A 20,188-nucleotide genomic window follows, 5' to 3' on the forward strand; every position below is an offset into this window, starting at 1 on the left:
GAGACTGAATTCTATAAACTATGAGTTCTAATAAGGATCTCCGTTGCTTCCAATCAGTTAAAGCACACATAATACATATAATTTTTAAACTGCTCTTCTATTATGTAAGTCTTTCTCCCTGTTAAAATGTAGAACATATTAACCCTGGGACATAACAGTGGATTTTTCTCTTGAAAGTGTTCAACCGGACAAAGCTGGTGGCATAGGCACTAAAAGTAGATAATATTTAAGTATTTTTCAGACCTAGATTAACATTCTTAAACTTAAAGAACTTGAAACTTTCATATTTTCTAGAAACTAAATGAAAGTAGGAGTTAAAAAGTAAAAAGTCAGTTAAAACTATGAATAGTTAGAACAGGTTTCATCGTCTTATTTAACTAGAAGTAAGTAAATACACTTTATACAGTCAAGTGAGGAAAATAACTTCATCAAAACAATTTATTCTTTTCGGATATGAAATACGAGTATAATTGTAAAATTGTATGTATGTATACATTTATTTTAAATTAAAGACATGTCAGCAAAATTCAAGTTGTCTTGAGTGCAATCCGTCTGACTTGAAGTCAATATCACGAACCAGTTGCATAAAAAAATCACAAAGTAATCACCGGTTGACTAATTTCAATGTGTAAAATGTTTTGGCGCGTTGGGGCTGAGAATTGGATATGTTATGTGTGGACTATTGTATTCTTCGTTACTTCTCCACGTGTGTGTACCGCACACACGATGAAAATATATTTATATTCTTAAAGGAATTCAAACCTTTAATATCTTACTCCTACTGATTTATTGGTTTTCTCTAAATATAAATTATTACAACGAACATCAATTTCGATGTTTCACAACCGCCCGGCATCCCGTGACGGCTACATTTTAATAATATCTTTGATTTACTAACCGACTTCATTAAAAGGAGGACGTTTTTATTCGTTTGTATTTTTTATGAGCACTACATCCAAATGCATTTATAAAGCGATCTGTAAAATCTCCATTTCACTCACCTAAAGTCCATAAAATAACAACAGTAATCACGCCGGATTCTACCACAACATTCGGTTAAGACCTTGGCCTACTATTACATTTAACAATTTGGTTCGAGTTCTATTAATATTCCATTAAAATAGTCGAAATGTTTTATTACAAAGTGTAACTTATCATATATAAATGGTTATATCCGTGTTGAAAGACGCGTCGTTTGTACGTCACCCGAGCCCCGAGCTTTCCAAGGAACTGTTTTATCAGCGTTTACATTTTCCATTATTCAATTTAATTTATTTCATATTAAGCTAAGACTTTTTAAGCTAAGATTCATAACCATCACCCATCTGCTCCAGTTGATAGTAAATTAATGTTAGGTAATTATTGGCTTCCATTTATACAAAAGACAATTACGCAATACACTTTAAATTAGATTCTACACATCATTACATAGATAAAACAAAGTCGCTTACCGCTGTCTGTTCCTGTGTATGCTTAGATCTTTAAAATTACACGACGGATTTTGATGCAGTTTTTTTAAATAGATAGATGAAGGTTAATATGTATAATACGTGCACAATATAGTAGAGAAACACTGATAATTTTAGAGGTTTCTAAAGTGATGTCGTAAATAAACACATTTTTTGCGCTTACATTGCAAACGCTGGTTGAACTCTACGAGATCAAAATAATGTACTACAGTATTGTACGCCTTATAAAGATCTTCAAAAAAGTCCAGGATTGTATATGTCTATCTCTTAGGGATAACCCACAATAACCATTTTTTGTCCTTTACTTTTTACGAGGAATAATGGCTTATTAAGCAATATAGCATTAATCTTTATCCAATCAAGTACCTTAAATACATTGTCCATTTGATATAGAACGACAATATGGCCCTTTACAGTATGTAATTGAAATGAATATTTTCGAAGATATTACAGATTTAAAACGCAGGGACAGCTTGTATTATCAAATGACTGAAAAACTGTGAACGTTGTAAGACATTCTTAGTATATTTAGATTTATGATGTATTTACTTTAAAAAAAAATTAGCAAATACTATATAATTATCTAATGGTTAGAATACGTGAATCTTATCGAATTATAGTCATCTCCTCTGTTTTCGTATAATTTATGGTATATTTTCATATGGCACCCTGATGGTAAGTGGTCACCATTGCCTATAGACATTGGCGCCATAAGAAATATCATACGGACTAACTCACCATTCAAACTTGTTGTAGATTATATGCTTGTAGAATATATACTCAGTGTGGTACCTACCGAGAAAGGCTTGTACAAATACTAACTCAGCTCGTGCACGGTGATGAGGGAAATCCCCTTGAAGAAACTTACATGAGACGTCTGATGAAAATGTGCCACATTAGTACCTAACTCATATTACAACAAGCAGAAAAAACCCCAATACTTCTTCTCAAAAAGGAAAGTCCAATCAGTGAGTGGGTTATTTACTGGTTTCTATATTTTTTTTTTAAGAAACCAAGATTACTTTTATATAAAAAAAAATTCAAATTCAATAATTTCATAAATATAATTAAATAAATCTGCGACCGTGTGATAAACATATTCCATCGTATTCAATAAGCACTCACTCCACGGTCCAACCAATTACATGCATTAAACAAAATACCATTACAGAGATCACAAGAGCAATCAGACGCGTCAAATACACGCTAGGAAATTCCCGCGGCCATTTTGCCCGTTCTATATTATGTGTGAATTGACAAGAGTTTTGTGTGGAAGCGTTCGCGATAATATAATAGAAATATTAAATTGAAGATGTTCTGTGGAAAATTTTATCGGGGTTTAACAAGCTTGGGGTATAATTGTAGCTTTTATATACATTGTATTATATACAGCAAATGGATTTTTGTTTTAAAAAACGACGTTTACTTATGTACGCGCGTGACAAGTTCTACTTCTTCGACGTAATTGAACATAGTTCTTAATTGCAAGCAAATAATTAATTACTAATACATACTAATAATAATAAGAATAAAATAATAATTATTATTATGATATAACTTCTTCTTTTTACACCACTACTATAACGCTCGCTAGTAAAACATTTATAATAATAAATCAAATCAAATCAAATCAAGTTTATTCAAGTAAACTTCACAACGAAGCGTTATTGAATCGTCTACCAGCGTTTCGGAAAGCAGCCTCTAGCGAGCAGAAGCGGCAAGAAACTCGCATAGTTGCTCTTTTCAAATAAACAGATTAACAATGCTGTTTTTTTACAATAATTAGTGTCCTGTGATGGAACCCGAGCTTAAATCCAGGCGTTTTTTTTCTAAAAGTACTCTTTTAATGAATAATAAGACTTATTTATTAATTTAGTCTTACTAAACTTTTTAAATTTCGTAAATGGTAAATTGGTTACATTTCCCGGTATCTTATTATATATGCGTATACCATTGCCCAAAAACTTTCTCTTTACCGTATGCAAACGGAAAGTAGGGGTTACAAGTTTATTCTTCTATTAATAGTATGTATATCAGCTTTTATGGAATACTTTTGTATATTCTTCTGTATAAACATTATATTATCATAAATATATTGTGAAGCAGCCGTTAATACACCTATTTCTTTAAATTTTTCGCGTAATGATGTCCTAGAGCTAATATTGTAAATAGTTCGTATAGCTCTTTTCTGCAGAATAAATACTATTTCAATATCTGCTACATTACCCCATAACAACATTCCATATGACATAAGACTGTGAAAATTACTAAAATAATCTAGTCTAGCAGTACTTATGTCCGTGAGTTTTCTTATTGTTTTTATTGCATAAATGGCACTACTTAGTTTCCCTGCTATGGCATACAAATGGGTGCCCCACTGAAGTTTGGAGTCAAGGGTTATCCCTAGAAAGGCCGTCGACTCAACAAACTCAAGCCTTTCATTATTCAAAATGACGGCAGAAGAATTTGATTTGACATTTGGCAGAGAAAACAAAATACATTTAGTCTTTTTTGCATTTAGTACCAAATTATTTATGTCAAACCAACCAAGAGCCCGCGACAGAGCACTGCATATAACGTCATAGTTGTTTATTTTTCTGTCGAGTTTAAAAATATGGGATGTATCATCGGTAAACAGTACAATGTCGCAAGTCTTATTTACAAAATAAGGTAAATCATTTAAATATATTAAGAACAGGAGAGGTCCTAAAATTGAACCCTGTGGTACACCCATTTGCGCCAGAGATACGCCATTTGATTTTGCACCGTTAACAACAACCTTCAAAACTCTTTCATTAAGGTAGGAGGAAATGAATTTCAATGCAGGGCCCTTGATTCCATAATATTTAAGTTTTTCTAGAAGAATATCATATCTAACGCAATCGAAAGCTTTTGATAAATCACAAAAAACACCAATAGCATTTTGTGATTTCTCCCAAGCATCATAAATGTGTTCAACAAATGCTATACCCGCATCAGTAGTCGAGCGACCTTTAGTAAAACCGAACTGTTGAGAATGCAATAGCTTATTCGAGTTAAAGTATAACAACAATTGATTAAGCATGATTTTTTCAAAAATTTTACTTAATACTGGCAAAATAGAGATCGGTCTATAATTGTTTGGGTCATTTTTATCACCGGACTTAAATAATGGGATTACTTTACTTAATTTTAATAGATCTGGAAAAATACCGGATAGAATACATTTATTAAAGATGATAGCTAAACAAGGAGCCAAGTCGACAATTACGTTGTTAATAATTGTAACTGATAGATCCCATAGATCGCTGGTTTTTTTAAGATTTAATGCTTTAAATTTTTTTAATACATCGTACGGAGTTATACTCGCAAAAGAAAATTCTAACTCATTCTGGGGAACGTAACACTTAAGTAAGTCTAAGGCGTCATTGGGTGACGCATTAAGTCCTTTAGTAGTATTCAAAGGAATATTAGAGAAATATTCTTCGTATTGGTTGGCCACATCTAAATCTTCACTTACAATATTCCCTTTTATATTAAGGGTTAATTGCCCTGCATCAAACTTCATTATGCCTGTCTCTGAACTTATAATATCCCAAGTAGTTTTCATTTTATTTTTAGATTTTAAAATTCTATTTTTAATATGCAACGAACGAGCTGTTTGAAAAACTTCGAATATTTTTTAACAAAATTGAGAAATTTATAATTACGATTATATTTCTTAAGTTCATATAGCTCATATAATTTATTTCGACTTATATAGATACCGGTAGTGGCCCAGTAATATGCTTAAACATTTACAATTGGAAAATAAAATAAGGTGTGGAGTTATTTATTTCGACCTTGACATCTATTGGCGGCTTAGCGAGCAACTTCATCATGTAGTTTACCAACATGATTTTTTATTTCGCGCCAAAACGTTTTAAACATTTTTTTTTAAATATTAATTGAAGGTGTAATCGTATTATACCATTGTCTCACAATCTTTATTGAATGTTTGTTTTCTCCTACGTGACTAATTAAATTATGTTTCATTTTAAAATAAAATATTTCTGTAATAAACAAGATAAATATAGTTAGTTTCTGTAAACAGATATTATTATAACCTGAAAATTCATTCGTTTTCCAGTAAAATTATAATTTAAGTACCCAGAATAAGCTACCAGTATGTATGTTGAAATTAGTGAAGATCCATTTTATATTCACAAAATATAAAATACCTTTTAACAAAAAACCTAAGACGTTAAGTTAAAAAAAAATTACATACGACCGTGTGAAACTATGTAGTTTCATATAAAATTTAGTGTGACGTTACATTGAATACATAGGTATGTTTATATATCCTCTAGACACTCCGACTTTTGGCTTTCTAGTCGGGTAAATGGTTAAGTTTACCGATTTTTCTTCTAAAAATGTAGAAGAATTTTAATGATTAATTCGCAATTAGAGTTCTTGTGTATTTTTAATCTGAGGCTGAACCTCGCAACCTCTTTCAGTGTGGACATAAACCGTAACTCAGAAAGGCGGAAAATCCAGCGTCTGTTGGGCGTTGATATCTCGCTCCGGCGGCCAGGCGACATATTGTACAGCGCATGGGAAGATATATTGACGATAAGTACAACCCTCGTGTATTATAGCCTACATATCGAGTTTATTGTTACTATAACGAACGTAAATTAATGTTTACGAAGTGAATGTGTATGTTTTTCTTAAAGAAACGTGAAACCAATTCTGCTTACAAATTGAAACGTCTATAAATCTAGAATGATCAATTTAGTATAATCACTCAATATTTTTTAAATGCTCATTTAATGCCTTAACGACTCAGTTAGGATTCGGTCGAATTTCGATCGGCATAGAATCGGAATATTTTGTTCAATCTGAACACATTAGCTACCGGTTTAGAGTGGCAAATATCATTTGTTACTTGAATATACTATAAATGTCAAATATATTATTAACCTATTTAGAACAGAGTTTCTTGCCAGTTCTTCCCGGTAGAATCTACATTCTGAACCGGTGGTACCTTTACGTTTCATATAGCTGTGTAAAATGACGATTAAAAGTGTTCGTAAAAGTTTTGAGGATTACGAGTAGGTATAGTCATTTGTCTGATTTTTGATATGGTTTTATTTATGTTATTTAATATTTATATCGTTAGAAAGAAAGAAGGCTTTGAACGCCAAAATGGTACTTTTGGTAAATGATATTTAAAGTTATGTTAGTAAATCTCATTTCGCAAAATTACCATAAAGTTACCATATTTGTAGACGAATAATCTTTAATAATTGTGTTAAGAAGTAAAATTATTTTGTATGTATGTAAGAAATAATCTCTTGAATTAATGATCGAATTCTAAAATAGTTTTCACTGGTAGAGAGGTACATTATACCTGAGTGTTATAGAGTAACAGATTATGGCGATTGAAAACTATAACAGCTGACTCGTAACGATAGAATCGTAAAATTCTTAAGGAAGCTAGAAAAAACAAAACGGATCTTAATAAAAATAAGCGAGTAAATTGTTTCGTTTACCCGTCAAAACAAACACGGATATATACCGGGATAAGATAACGGTATAAAAATTTATATCCTCAATCCCGAGTGATAAACAGGGCTTATACGGGTATAAGTCACGGTTTGCGATCAGGATATACAGGGTGTTGATATGGGGGAATGTAAATTTTCTTTTACCATTTGTAGCATACGCTCCTAAGTCTAATTCATATTTAAAATATACCTTAAAAGCCTTAAGATGGTGTCTCGCTATGGTTCAAGCGCAACTACTTAACAGAAGTGAAACGTTTTTGCATCAGAAACAATGACGTTGCAATCGTCGTTATAGTCTCGAAAAGTTTAAATAGGAAGTGGTCCAGTCGTTGTTAGGTTATTGGTTCATTTGCAAAGTTATTGTGAATGAAATTAGGGTATTCCACTATTTTATTACATATTTCAGGGGACAATAACATTTAGTTTTGATTGACCGACTTGGCTCAGCCAATAGGCACATGCCAGCCGAATATCATATTTCTAAATGAGTCTCTGTATGTGTTTTTTTTGCGATTTCAATATTTATTAACATATGAACGAAGAAAATGTTATAATAAAAACCGGCAAAGTTCGAGTCGGACTTGCGCACTGAGGCTTCCATTCTGAACACACGATACTGAAACATAAACCAGGTTATTTCAAGATTTAGTTTTCTTATAGGTTTTCCTTAACCGTTTATACTAAAAAAATTAATTTCATTAATTATTTTTTCAGATAGATATTGCTTCTTGCCATGTTTCATGATTCTAGGTCAACCGGAAGTGCCCTGTACGTTTTGATTAGCTTCGCTGATGTATGGGAAATACGACTTAAACGGCTTTTATCTTTTGATTACGTAGACTTCTAGTTTTGGTTTTGTCACAACACTAGGAGACCTCAGTGTTTGGTATTAATTTCAACTACATGCCTCTTAGCCATCTTAAGAAAAGGGTCTTGATGGACAGGCAAAAGACAAAGGGACGACGAAGTGATCTTATAAGGGTTCCTTTTTTTCTTTAGAGATACGAAACCCTAAAAAAAGATCTTTTTAAAAACAACTAATTATTAGAATCACGTAAGGACATAAGCTTTGAAAGACTGTCAGCTTTCAGTATTGTGAAATTAGCTTAAAGTTAAAAAAAAATTATTTTCTATGTGTTAGTTAATTATTTCTTTTAGTTTAAAACAATAGACAGTATATTAATAAGGCGGATATTTTCAGTAATGCCTAACTGAGAAAACTTCGAAATCAATATACACAAATCTTATACCAGAAGATGCAGCGTGTTTAGGGGGATGTTTTAGTATATAATATTACTATTCAATGCTGCTCTTCGCAGTTTTATCTCGCTTCAAATTTATACTATTACGTGACCAGCGTGAATGTCATGTTCTCCATGTCACTATCATGTTCCATTCGCGTTAAAAAAACGCCACGAAAAAAAAAAAAATTGAAAAATCAAGCTGTATTTAGTGGGAATTTTATTTAATCTGAAAAAATGTCGTTAAAGAAATTCGTAGTTTATTTTTATTAAAATAAATATCAATTCATTTATACGATTCAAATAAAGAATAAAATAAGAGAAATAAAGTCGATCAAATATGTGCAATTATTTGAACGTAACGACTTCATACCGTCTCGGTATGCCGCCGATACGTCCCTCGCTGCTAGTGATGTGCAAATATTCACAAACTTCATCGATATATGATATCTATATTTAATAATACTAAAAAAAAATTCAACTGTTACAGCAAAACTATGTTATAAGAAAAACTATTATGATTTCAATTTAATATCAATTTCATACCAGTCGCTTAAAATAATGTTTAAGATGTTTTAAATCCTTTTTATGCTATAATATATTTTTATGAGCAAACAATTTAATTAGGATATTTTTTAAATAGAAATAATCCTGAAGTTGCAAAGTTTTATGACAAAATTTAAGTACACTTGGGACTAGTTTAAACTTTACTTACATTTATGTTTGAAATAAAATTTCTTGAAGAATTCTTGTTATGTAATAAAAACTTTGATTTTCTAATATTAATTCGGTATATATGTTATTTATTAACAACCCACACAGCATTTTCTCCTTTTAAAGAATTATTTTGTAACCACAACGCTCTTTTATTATTGGTTTCTCAAATTTTTATTATTTTTTAATATATTGTTTAGCGTTAACCATTTTAAAAATCGGTAGTGCTAGTTTGTTTTTCAACCCGTACTCAATACTATGCGTACTCTATCCACTGAGCTATTCGGACTTATAAGTTATCTTAATAGTCCATTAATTACGTTGAACAACGGAGGCGTTGTTTTGGACAGCTCTGCTAGTTGTAATTCAATTTCGGTTCGTATAACTTTTGAAAGTTTTCACGTATATTAAAACGGAACGCATTCATTATATTTAAAGCTTTCGAATCGATATTTAAGCAAATTATACGATTGAAATCGTTTGTAGTTGGGTAATATAATTGTCGATTCAACCCTAGAACCGGAACAAAACCGTATATACAGTGGTCGTTACTCTGTTCCATTAATCAAATGCCATAAGTGTGTTAATATTTATCATGAGAATATTGAACTTTTTAATAACCTTTTGTATATTACCATACAAACATGTAGCAACTAAATAAATTGCATGCGGAGTGAAAAATGTCATTCATTATCAGAGAGTATGCAATAAAATCTTTATTGGATATCCATTACGGCCCATAATCCTTTACATTGCGACCCGATCCGAGACGTGCAGCGATGTCCTACGTAATGCCTCAGACATGATCGAACGAATGCCTTACGAGCTGAATATATCTCCGAAGAGCTAGCGTACGAAATATATACTGTAATATAAATATATTTATCAAAACTGGTTCCAGTTAACGCTGTTATTATTAGAGATCATAATCAGATTAACGTTTAATTTTTGTTTCCTTTTAACTAAAAGTAGTAATTTATTAAATTAAATATTGAAACTTAATCATATTTTTAGTATCGACAAATAAAAACTCCTATTTTTTATCGTAATAGTCGCATACCCTAAAGTTCAATTCAATTAATTATTCAATATAATCTAACTTCAGTATTAAATTGTTCGTATTCAGCCTCGTTTCGTTTCCTTACTCATTACGTTTACAAATTTGATATAATCAGCATATATTATGCATTCATCGAAAGAGTTATCGACACTCGAAGCACGTCCCTAGCCGGGGTGCCTTAAAAGCGTCAGAAATTCCGGACATTTTGATCTGCCTCGCCTCTCCAATATTTGTCGTTGCCACCACACCGCATATTAAGAGAATCACATTCTTCCTCGCATAGACGGTATTGAGCGACGATCTTTAGAACAATAAAGTGGGAGGCTGTAATGGACAGAAGTAGGTTACCCTTCGATTTTAAACGAATGCCTTTTCGACGTTATTTCTGATGACGGCAATTTCGCGCCGAATAGTTCATTGATTTTTATGATGCTTAAGTGCTTTTGTAGATTCGCTTTAGAAATTTCAAATTTTATACGAATCGTGTTGTAATTTCATTTTCGTTTTGTGGGCGAAGGAATTATATATTGTTTATAATATGCGACGTAATGAAAAAATATTAAGATATCATTTGTTGTATTTACCGCAAATGTTATCCTGGCAGAATTAGTAATTACCTGAAACAGAAAAAATACATAATTAATATCATTATTAATATTAATTAATAAATACTCGGCGAACAACGCATTAACTTTGGGTCGTAGCGTGACTTTACTATATAGTCTATAGCTCATTTATTGATAAAGATTCTCGATAAATGGGCTATCTGATACAAGATATTATTTCAAATAGTACTGGTCAACAGATACATAGAAGTCAATAGAACAAATAATCGTATAAGTCAACACAAGAACTGTAATCTATATCCTATTCCATTCGAAGAAGGAATTAAGGTAAACAAAACTTAGATTTAGGTATTATATGCGATTTGCTAATAGCTCAGCTATATTGTGCACCACTGACAGTTTTCGAACATTATATCTTTATTTACTTTACAACAATTAATTAATTTTACTTTCAAAGTTCGGATAATAGCTTAATCGATATTCAAGCGTCGTGTTTTTCGCAAATCCATAATGAATCCAAGATTATTCACATTCGACTAATGATGTCGCGTCATTTTAATGGCAAATCTTTTCCTCTTATGGTTGGAGTAATCTATGTATGTATATTAATACGAGAAAAGAAAAATCTGTACCTTTTTTTAAACAGATTGCACGGATTGAGGAGTGTGAGATTTGGCATTTTTAAAGTTAAAATGGATATGGAGTTCAAAGGAATAATGAATAATTATGTAATACGAATACTTTATATTAAATAACATTAAACATTCATTGTTTATGCTCGTACTACCAATGAGTTTATATTTGGCAAACTTAAAACTAAACATTTCGTATCTCACTCGTGAAATGTTGACAAGCGACTTATTCATGATACGCCATTTTGATACGTGTATATTATATTTTTCATAATTATTATAGCCATATCTTCTATATCACATTCTTGACATTTGACACTCGTGTTCTGCGGTAAGTTTCGACTTTCTTCTTACAGAAAACTATTACAATTTTCGCCAACTATAACTTGACAATACGAAGTAAAATTAAACGTTATATAAGTTTTTAGTTCTACGAATGTCAATTCTCATTATCGATGGGAACGATTTGCGTTCGCATCTCAACAAGTTTGCTATTTATTATTATTGATTTTCGTATCTGAACATTTACATGGATAATATTTAGTGCCTAATCTTATTATTGGGCTTAAAATCGAAGCCCGTCTGTTAAAATACCGACAACTCCAATAACCGTATTGAAAATCAACAGTAATTTTATTATTAAACTTTTACTAAGTAAATATTTTGCTAAACGAGGGGATTAACTAAGTCTATAATAAAACTGATTATATTCCTAGTAACGAGCTCTTTAGCGATACGTCACTGAGTAATAATAGTTCGGTGCTTGGAATTGTTATATTTACATAATAAGGTTTATTGCAGGTAATAAAAATAAATGCGCGATGCGTTCTTGTGTTGTTTTTTTTATCTGTACGACTTGGTCTGGCTGATTGTTTAAGATTTTCGTCTACTTCCTGTATATCGTGTCATCTATCTATCCGTTATTTCTGGTTTTATTAATTTATTTAACCCAATTAAGTGTTAGCTATTTATTTTATGATTAATTAAAAAGTTCTTTAAATATTTTTTAGAAATTATAGATTTCTATAGCAAATAAAAAATGACAAACATCCAGAAAAAAAGGTTTAGCCAATTGAAATGTCCAAACCTATTTTATTAAAATATTAACGAACATGGAAAATAGGTAAAAAACGGTAATGTTTCCGTTAAATAAGCATCTTTATAGAGAATTTAATAATATTTATATATATATGAATAATATATCTAAACGTATTCTTATAAACTTATCTGTGACTTTATTTACTTTATATGGAGTATATATTAAATGTTCCAGCAGTGTACAACATAATATATAAACGCTAAACATAGCTAAGGTAATGTGATTTATATGATAATTTTATTAATATTTTTTATTTATATATATATGGGATTTGTATTATTTTTAAAGAGTACTACGTTTTTGTAAAAATGAATTAAATGCGTGCTATTGAACGAATATTATGTACTGAGTTTCATTAATATTAACTATTCAAAATTTCAAAATGATTATTTAATCTATATATAAGAACGAAAAAAATGTTATATTTTGATTCCCGTTATTGAAAATGTAAAACTATTGAAACGCAAGATAAATTATTATCTATTTTTCTATTTATCTATTTAAATCCCAGATTGCCAACATTTTTTAAAACAATAACAATTTGGTGGGGGTAGATCGTAAATAGTCCACAGTATGCGAATTTGCACTTTAACTTCTTAGCTCGCCTCAACTTAATAGATGTCATATTTGCTTGTACATAATTGACAGGTAAGTAAATAACATTTGTTCGCAATTAGTTAAAAGAAAGGGTAATTAGTTAATATTTATTATTTCGTTCGATTCGTGAAAGAGATCGGTCGTCAAAAATATTTTGTAATATTGATATAATGTCTTCATAGTTCTAAGATTTTATTTAACGTGACGCTAGTTCTTTAAATAATTCGTGTTTTACATGTATACACGAAATGGACCAAGATATGTATTATTATACGGACGCGATATTTCAACTGGTAAGTTGGCTTTATTTCAAATTTAATTCTTACTACAATTATTGTGATAACATTTCAAACGGTTAAATCATTGTTAACCAATGAGTATTGCTATATAATGAATAACTGTGAAATCTTACTGATATTTTTTGGTGTGTTTTTGATAAGCCTTTATTAATTTTTGCTTATATGTCAACATTACTCTCGACGAGCTCCGTGGTCGAGTAGGGTGTACACCGGTTTTCATGGGTACGCCACTCCGAGGTCCCGGGTTCGATTCCCGGCCGAGTCGATGTAGAAAAAGTTCATAAATTTTCTATGTTGTCTTGAGTCTGGGTGTTTGTGGTACCGTCGTTACTTCTGATTTGCCATAACACAAGTGCTTTAGCTACTTACATTGGGATCAGATTAATGTATGTTATGTTGTCCAATATTTATTTATTTATTTATTTATTTATTTATTACTCCTTTGATGTAGATTAATGTACATAATATTTTATTCGAAAAGTAAATGATTACTATGTGCAAAGGGCTATGTGCAAGCTCGTCTAGGTAGGTACCAGCCACACGTAGGTACCATCACATACTCTACCGCTAAATATAATAATTCAGTAGTGTCTGTTATGGTATGAATTATGAATGAGTCAGTGTAATTAAGGGTTATACATTTCATCTTAGTTTCTAAGGTTGGTGGAGCGTTGGCGGTGTAAAATTAATAATACTTATATATATATTAGCTTATTCATCCTCCGTTTTATTTTATAAAACAGATAAAAAAATAAAAATAACAAAAGAACGTACAGATGTACTAATGTAATATTATCTAATATAACCAATTCTATTATATTTCCAGGAGATAAATCTTCATAACGTCAGAAAAGAATTGATATCAATGCTCGATTACTTCGAACAAGCGGACTGCTTGGAATGTTATCAACTAAAATGCAAATGCATAAATAAAACCAAATCTGAAAGCGGAAAAAGTGATGCGATTTTAATTGATTCCGTCGATAAGGAAGAAACAAAAGCGCCTCCAGCTGCTTCGTTGCCAAAACCGAAATTCGATGTACCGAGCGACGAAGAGAGTCCCGGGCCTTCGACACCAGAGAAAGTAACGCAAGATATAGAAGCTTGGATTGACGCGTCGAAGGAGGTCGAAGATGGGGAAGAACACGTGATCGTTAAAGAGACCCCCCTACTCTCCTTAACCGAAAATCTCCTTCTGGTCGATAAGCAGAAGAAACCACAAGTGGCAATCAATTACGTGAGCAACGGAAGTGTGGTCGAAGCATTTTTCAAATATTTCAAAGTACCATCGAACACCGCTGTGACTTACGTGTCTGCGAAGTTAGCAGCGGCTTGCAGCAACTCCGTTAAACAAAATTACACGTACTTTTAATGTAGCCGCTAAGAGCGGTCCCTCGCTCTCATTTGCCTGTTATGTAATAGCTTAGAATCGAGCATATAATAATTGAGTGAGAAAAACCGAGCATTACAGCGTAACCTGTAATGGTACAATTCGATACGAGTCCGACATTGTTAAAACCACCAATTCGAGTGCAGGCGACTGCTCAAATACGAGTCTTACATTATATTACAGGCTCGTCAGTAAGTACGTTCGACAGTACGTCAGACAGTACCGTAACGTAATGCTCAAGATCGATTACAGATTGTCACAGAACAGACAGCTTGAGGGACCGCACTGATCATCAATGAAGTATTCGATTTTTTAATATCTTTTAACTTTAAGTATTTTAATAATTAATTTTTTATTTAATTAAAAGTAATCAGAATTATCAATATTATACGTAATGATGCAATGAATATTTGCAGACACACATGTTATTTTTAAGTACTACAAATGTAGTGATTGATTATTGTAACAATTATTTTACGAATGCTATTTGTAATATAAATCAATAGATCTTGACTTTTGTTAGTAACATGTTGAGTTATTTAATTGACTCAATAATGGTATGGATACGTAACGAAGTATTGTTACTGTTTAAGAGGTTTTTTTTAATGAATTTGACTAACATTTCTGCAATAAATATTATTAGGGGAAAGAGAAAATGTAAATTGAAATACGTTTATTGCAATATTGAGAGGTAACGAAATCGATAAATTATAGTTTAAGTCAATACAATACTGTTTTACTTTCAAAGTAAAACTTTAATACTGATAAATATACAAATACGTTTTGATACATATGTGTGGTTTAATTTCTCAATTTATACCTATATTTTTTTAGGTGATTTATAGTCCAACATGTAAATTTGTGAAATTGTATTTTTGACATGTGTCACACCTACAAAATGAACATGTTCCAGTTCTTTTTATTTTACACGAGGTCCAAAAAAGTTCGTGTATGTATGCGAGTGTCTCTATTTAACCGTTACGTTGAAATGCATGAACTTAAAATGGTTAACGTGTCAAGTAGTTTTAATATGACCTATTGCGTGACTATATACCTCAATAGGTCTGGTACACAAATCTTGACTCTGGATTTGAAAACAATTCCATTGAATTAACCGGTCGAATTTTGATTTTGATGAAAATTTAATTTATTAAATTTGCACACAAAAATATACGAATCATACAATACAATTTTTCAAATTAAAGTAAAAGTATATCATCGCATTCCTTGCAAATGTTAACTGACATGCAAGTCATCATTTGCCATCGTTACCAGTATAGATTGTATTCGTTTTCTACCAGATCACGTAGGTTATTAGATCTCGTTCAACGTATACATCTGATAATCAGAAAAACTCGTTTGGTTATCTATGGAAATACCGATAGAAAATATTACTATCATCACTCATTCTCAACTCGAAGTGCAACACATAAGGTTTCTTATCATCGCTGATTGTACCATACACGCTGACAGTTGAATCACGCAAAACTAGATTAATCAAAATAAAAGGTATTCACGGTAAAGATAATGAATGTTTATTTGAAATGTTTAGTGTAAAAGAATATGCCGGACTCACATTCGAGTTCTCTAGGTCTAATTTGCCTGTGTGGCGGGCGAGCCCTGGTGCAATCTATGTCCGCATTAAAACGACGACATCTTGATGGGAAAATGGCGTGTCAATCGAATTACTATTTCTATTGTAATTTCGAACGAAAAAAAGCACATTATATGTAAACTGTGATTTACAACAACGTAATACGAATTTGTGACAAGTTTCGAATTTTGTAATGTTAAAAAATACTATAAGATCTTCGCATATTCGAAAAGGAACTTTTTATATAATAAAACTCCTTGGAAATGGAATGATCCCTAACAGGCCATGTCATAAAATAATATTTTAATCGTTCTTCCAGTATGATACGTTTTGTATTCAGAGACCGGGTGGTAGATTTTTAACAATCAATACGTGGTTAAGCTTCTATATATAACTTATGTCTGATCATGTGGTCTTATTTACACGACGAATATAAGTTACCGATCATTAAGGGATAAATGTAACTGATAAGAATATTTACAACAGGGGCGTGATATGATAGGTATCTTTAACTCCTATTGACTGTTAGTTTAGTTCCAGTATAATATATAACATAAATTATACTTATTACAAATTCAGTATGTTTGGTAGCGATACTTTATCCATACATTTTACAATTTTAAATATATAAACAGACAAATATAAAATAATAGCTACAAGGATAATAGGAGCCGAGATGGCCCAGTGGTTAGAACGCGTGCATCTTAACCAATGATTTCGGGTTCAAACCCAGGCAGGCACCACTGAATTTTCATGTGCTTAATTTGTGTTTATAATTCATCTCGTGCTCGGCGGTGAAGGAAAATATCGTGAGGAAACCTGCATGTGTCTAATTTCAACGAAATTCTGCCACATGTGTATTCCACCAACCCGCATTGGAGCAGCGTGGTGGAATATGCTCCATACCTTCTTCTCAACGGGAGAGGAGGCCTTAGCCCAGCAGTGGGAAATTTACAGGCTGATTATGTTATGTTATTATGTACAAGGATTATATAAAGCTCGAAGGTATACACTATGGTGTTATTTAACGAAACGTACCAAGGTGGCCCAGTATTGCAGATTGAATCAAAACCTGTACAAATTTATTTATAAAAAATATTATTTATTTCTGAAACGATCTAAAGTTGATCGTCTCATTTCCAAAGTGCGTTAACATCTGCAAATTCGGTAATTTTATTGAATAGTTTTTAGCACGCAAATGTTCTTGTTTCTTTTGCAATAACAATTTTGTTACAAAGCCTGTTTAGTTATATCGTTTAGATGACTTGGGGTTCTCAGTTATCCTCCCCAACCATATAGTTTTAAGGCGATGATCATTAAAAACAGATGGTATATTTTTATAAGTGAATATATTTAAAAAAAATCAAACTAACTATTCTTATTAATATTTTAGTAAGGATAGTTTTTAATCTCATAATAATAAAGCATAGAATAGCGTAACAATTTAAAAGATTAAGGTCGTTTAAATATTAACCGTTTTCAACGAAGCAAAATGAAAAGAAGTGTTAAACAATAAAACTTTCTTTGAGTGTTTAAAATTCGGGTAAAGACGATCTTTTTGAGGATAAAAGTATTTCAAAGTGTTGTAGAATTGTGGATTGTTTGAAAGTATTTATAATTTTACCGGACAATGAGATAGAATTTTTTAAATAATACTTTGTTGTAATAAATTTCGTTAAGTTTCATAAGACCGTTTTTTTAACATAGGTATATTAGTATAGACTGAATAATAACCAAAATGGCTATTTTTTTAAATATGTATGTGCTTATATTATATATATAAGTATATATTAGATATATTTTTTAACTAAGCCGATTGGCAATTTTATAATCTGATGTTATGTCTCCACCACGGCTGATGGATATTGGTGCTGTATGAAATTTTAAGCACTCCTTTCATCGCCAATATGTCCTTAACCATGAAAATTAAATTAAAATTGTAGTAATTGTATTAAGTTTAAAACAATATCTTATTACAAATATATTATAAGCTTATTTAAAATTATTTAATTTATTTATTAATAATCAATATATATTTTATTAACTTTAAATATTTTTCAATTTCAATTCTGATTAATTATAATTTTTAATCTAATAATTCTGTTTTTAATATTTAATTAACGAAATATTTTAGATCCATTATAATATCATACAGCTTTAAAATATTAATTAACCACAGATTAGCGATTTTACTAAATTATGCACATACAATGCTCATTAAAATATTTATACAATTCGTCCATTGAATGACTTGGCTGTATGATCACAGACCATTGGACATCCCGAGTAGAATGAGAGACTACAAAATGGCGGCCTGACACTAGTGACAGTTGACAGTTGGCACTCTGCATTCAGTCGTGTGGCTGTGGCCCTGCTGTTGTTGTTGTATTTAAAATCCAATCCACATCTAAAATATTGTTTGTAATTATAACAATAATAATGTCGACTGTATCAACACCGATAAATTCACTAAGCAGAGATAACTTAATAGTGTTAATAAGAAATAATGTTTTGAACAATTCCATCGAGTTTGCTTCGGATTGCGACGCGGTAAGTTTTTTTAATACATATGCTTTGTTAACTGCGTATGCAGCTAAGCTATGCAGGATATATGATTACTTAGAAATGCTTTTATAAATAATTGAATAACGTAGGTACGTTTGAGAAGCTGTTGTTAGGGACTGTTGTGCATTTTTCATTCTTAATATAAAATACCTACATAAAATAGATAGTTGATGTTTACGATTTATTAAGTATATATTTTTAATAAGCTTATATTGTTTATACTTGTAATATATTATATTACATATATAACACATATAAAACATTTGAACATTGCAAATGCTTAAATTATATGAGTAATTATTTTATCCTTTAGTTTAACAATTCATTTTATATTCATGTTAAAATGTTGGACTTTTAACCAAAAGTAGGTACGATTTTATTGTAGAATTTAGAGTATAAGAGTTACTTAGCTGTTGATTGTGTACGTTAGACGAATGCCTGGTTACTTATGTTCTAAAAAGAATTCATTCTACTTATTGACTAAAATTGTCTTGTAATTTGGTAGTCATCATTATTACTTGCTACTCACAGATATATCATAGTATGCTAACCTATTTAAAAATATGCACACGTCAATTAAGTAATTTAACTATCCGTAAGAAAAACTAATCGTTTTGTTGGAGATAATTACTGAGATGTTTTTTGTTTAATAGCGTCAGATTAAACTTTGTAAGTGCTGATTACAATTTGTTGTATTGCGGTAAAGCAAATCGTAGTAGGGACTATTTTAATTTAAAGTGGGAAGAATGACTGACAAATAGACCAGCCGATGATAAGTGGTACTCACTTCCCATTGACATCGTAAGATATATTAATAATTCGTCGCCAATTCCTCACTAACGACGAGCTAAGATGTCATGTCTGTTTACTGACAATATTGGATGTTAATATTAATAATAGACCTCATTGCACACCAAGACAAAACAGTTACAATAAATAAATAAAACAGCAAGTAAAATACGACAAATAAGGCGTCGTTATAGCTAAAGAGTAGTCTCGTGATCGGATACGTGCTGCGACTGTCAACAACGATCGGTACTTATTATTCTTTAAGTAGCGAATAGCAGGTAGATATTATAGAATACATTTTTTTTTTTTAAATATCTAATTATTATTTTAATAGCCCACGAACACTGAACAGTTCTTACGAAATTGTTCCGTTAGATGTCGGACGTCAGTTTGGTTCACCTTTGAATCAGAATACGAGCTATCTTCAAAACACAGCTATTGTTATGATAATTCCAAATTCTGTTATAACTACAGTTATACTGCAAATAGATTTAAAATAGTACTGTTTGCTCATTGGTCGAAATTTGACCAAACATCAGTATTTATTTATTTATTTAGGATTTCCAACAAAAGATGAGTCCATTGAGCAAGAAAGTTTTATAATGTAAAAGGAGCACATGCTCCTTCAATTATAGGAGACCACAT

General features: G+C 31.1%; 2 protein-coding genes across 2 annotated transcripts in view; one reads left to right on the top strand and one right to left on the bottom strand.

The window, feature by feature from the left end:
- The window catches only part of LOC113399604 (complexin), a 294,863-nt gene that overhangs the window by 69,602 nt on the left and 205,073 nt on the right, over positions 1-20,188 (bottom strand). The gene's annotated exons all lie outside the window — the stretch shown is intronic.
- LOC135194122 (uncharacterized) lies at positions 13,030-14,692 on the top strand. The gene is made up of 2 exons (XM_064218839.1): positions 13,030-13,199; positions 14,032-14,692. The coding sequence occupies exons 1-2, from the start codon at positions 13,155-13,157 to the stop codon at positions 14,575-14,577; spliced, it is 591 nt and encodes a 196-aa protein (XP_064074909.1). The 5' UTR covers positions 13,030-13,154; the 3' UTR covers positions 14,578-14,692.

This window comes from Vanessa tameamea, chromosome 24, assembly GCF_037043105.1.
Source record: "Vanessa tameamea isolate UH-Manoa-2023 chromosome 24, ilVanTame1 primary haplotype, whole genome shotgun sequence".
In the NCBI taxonomy this organism is placed as follows: Eukaryota; Metazoa; Arthropoda; class Insecta; order Lepidoptera; family Nymphalidae; genus Vanessa; species Vanessa tameamea.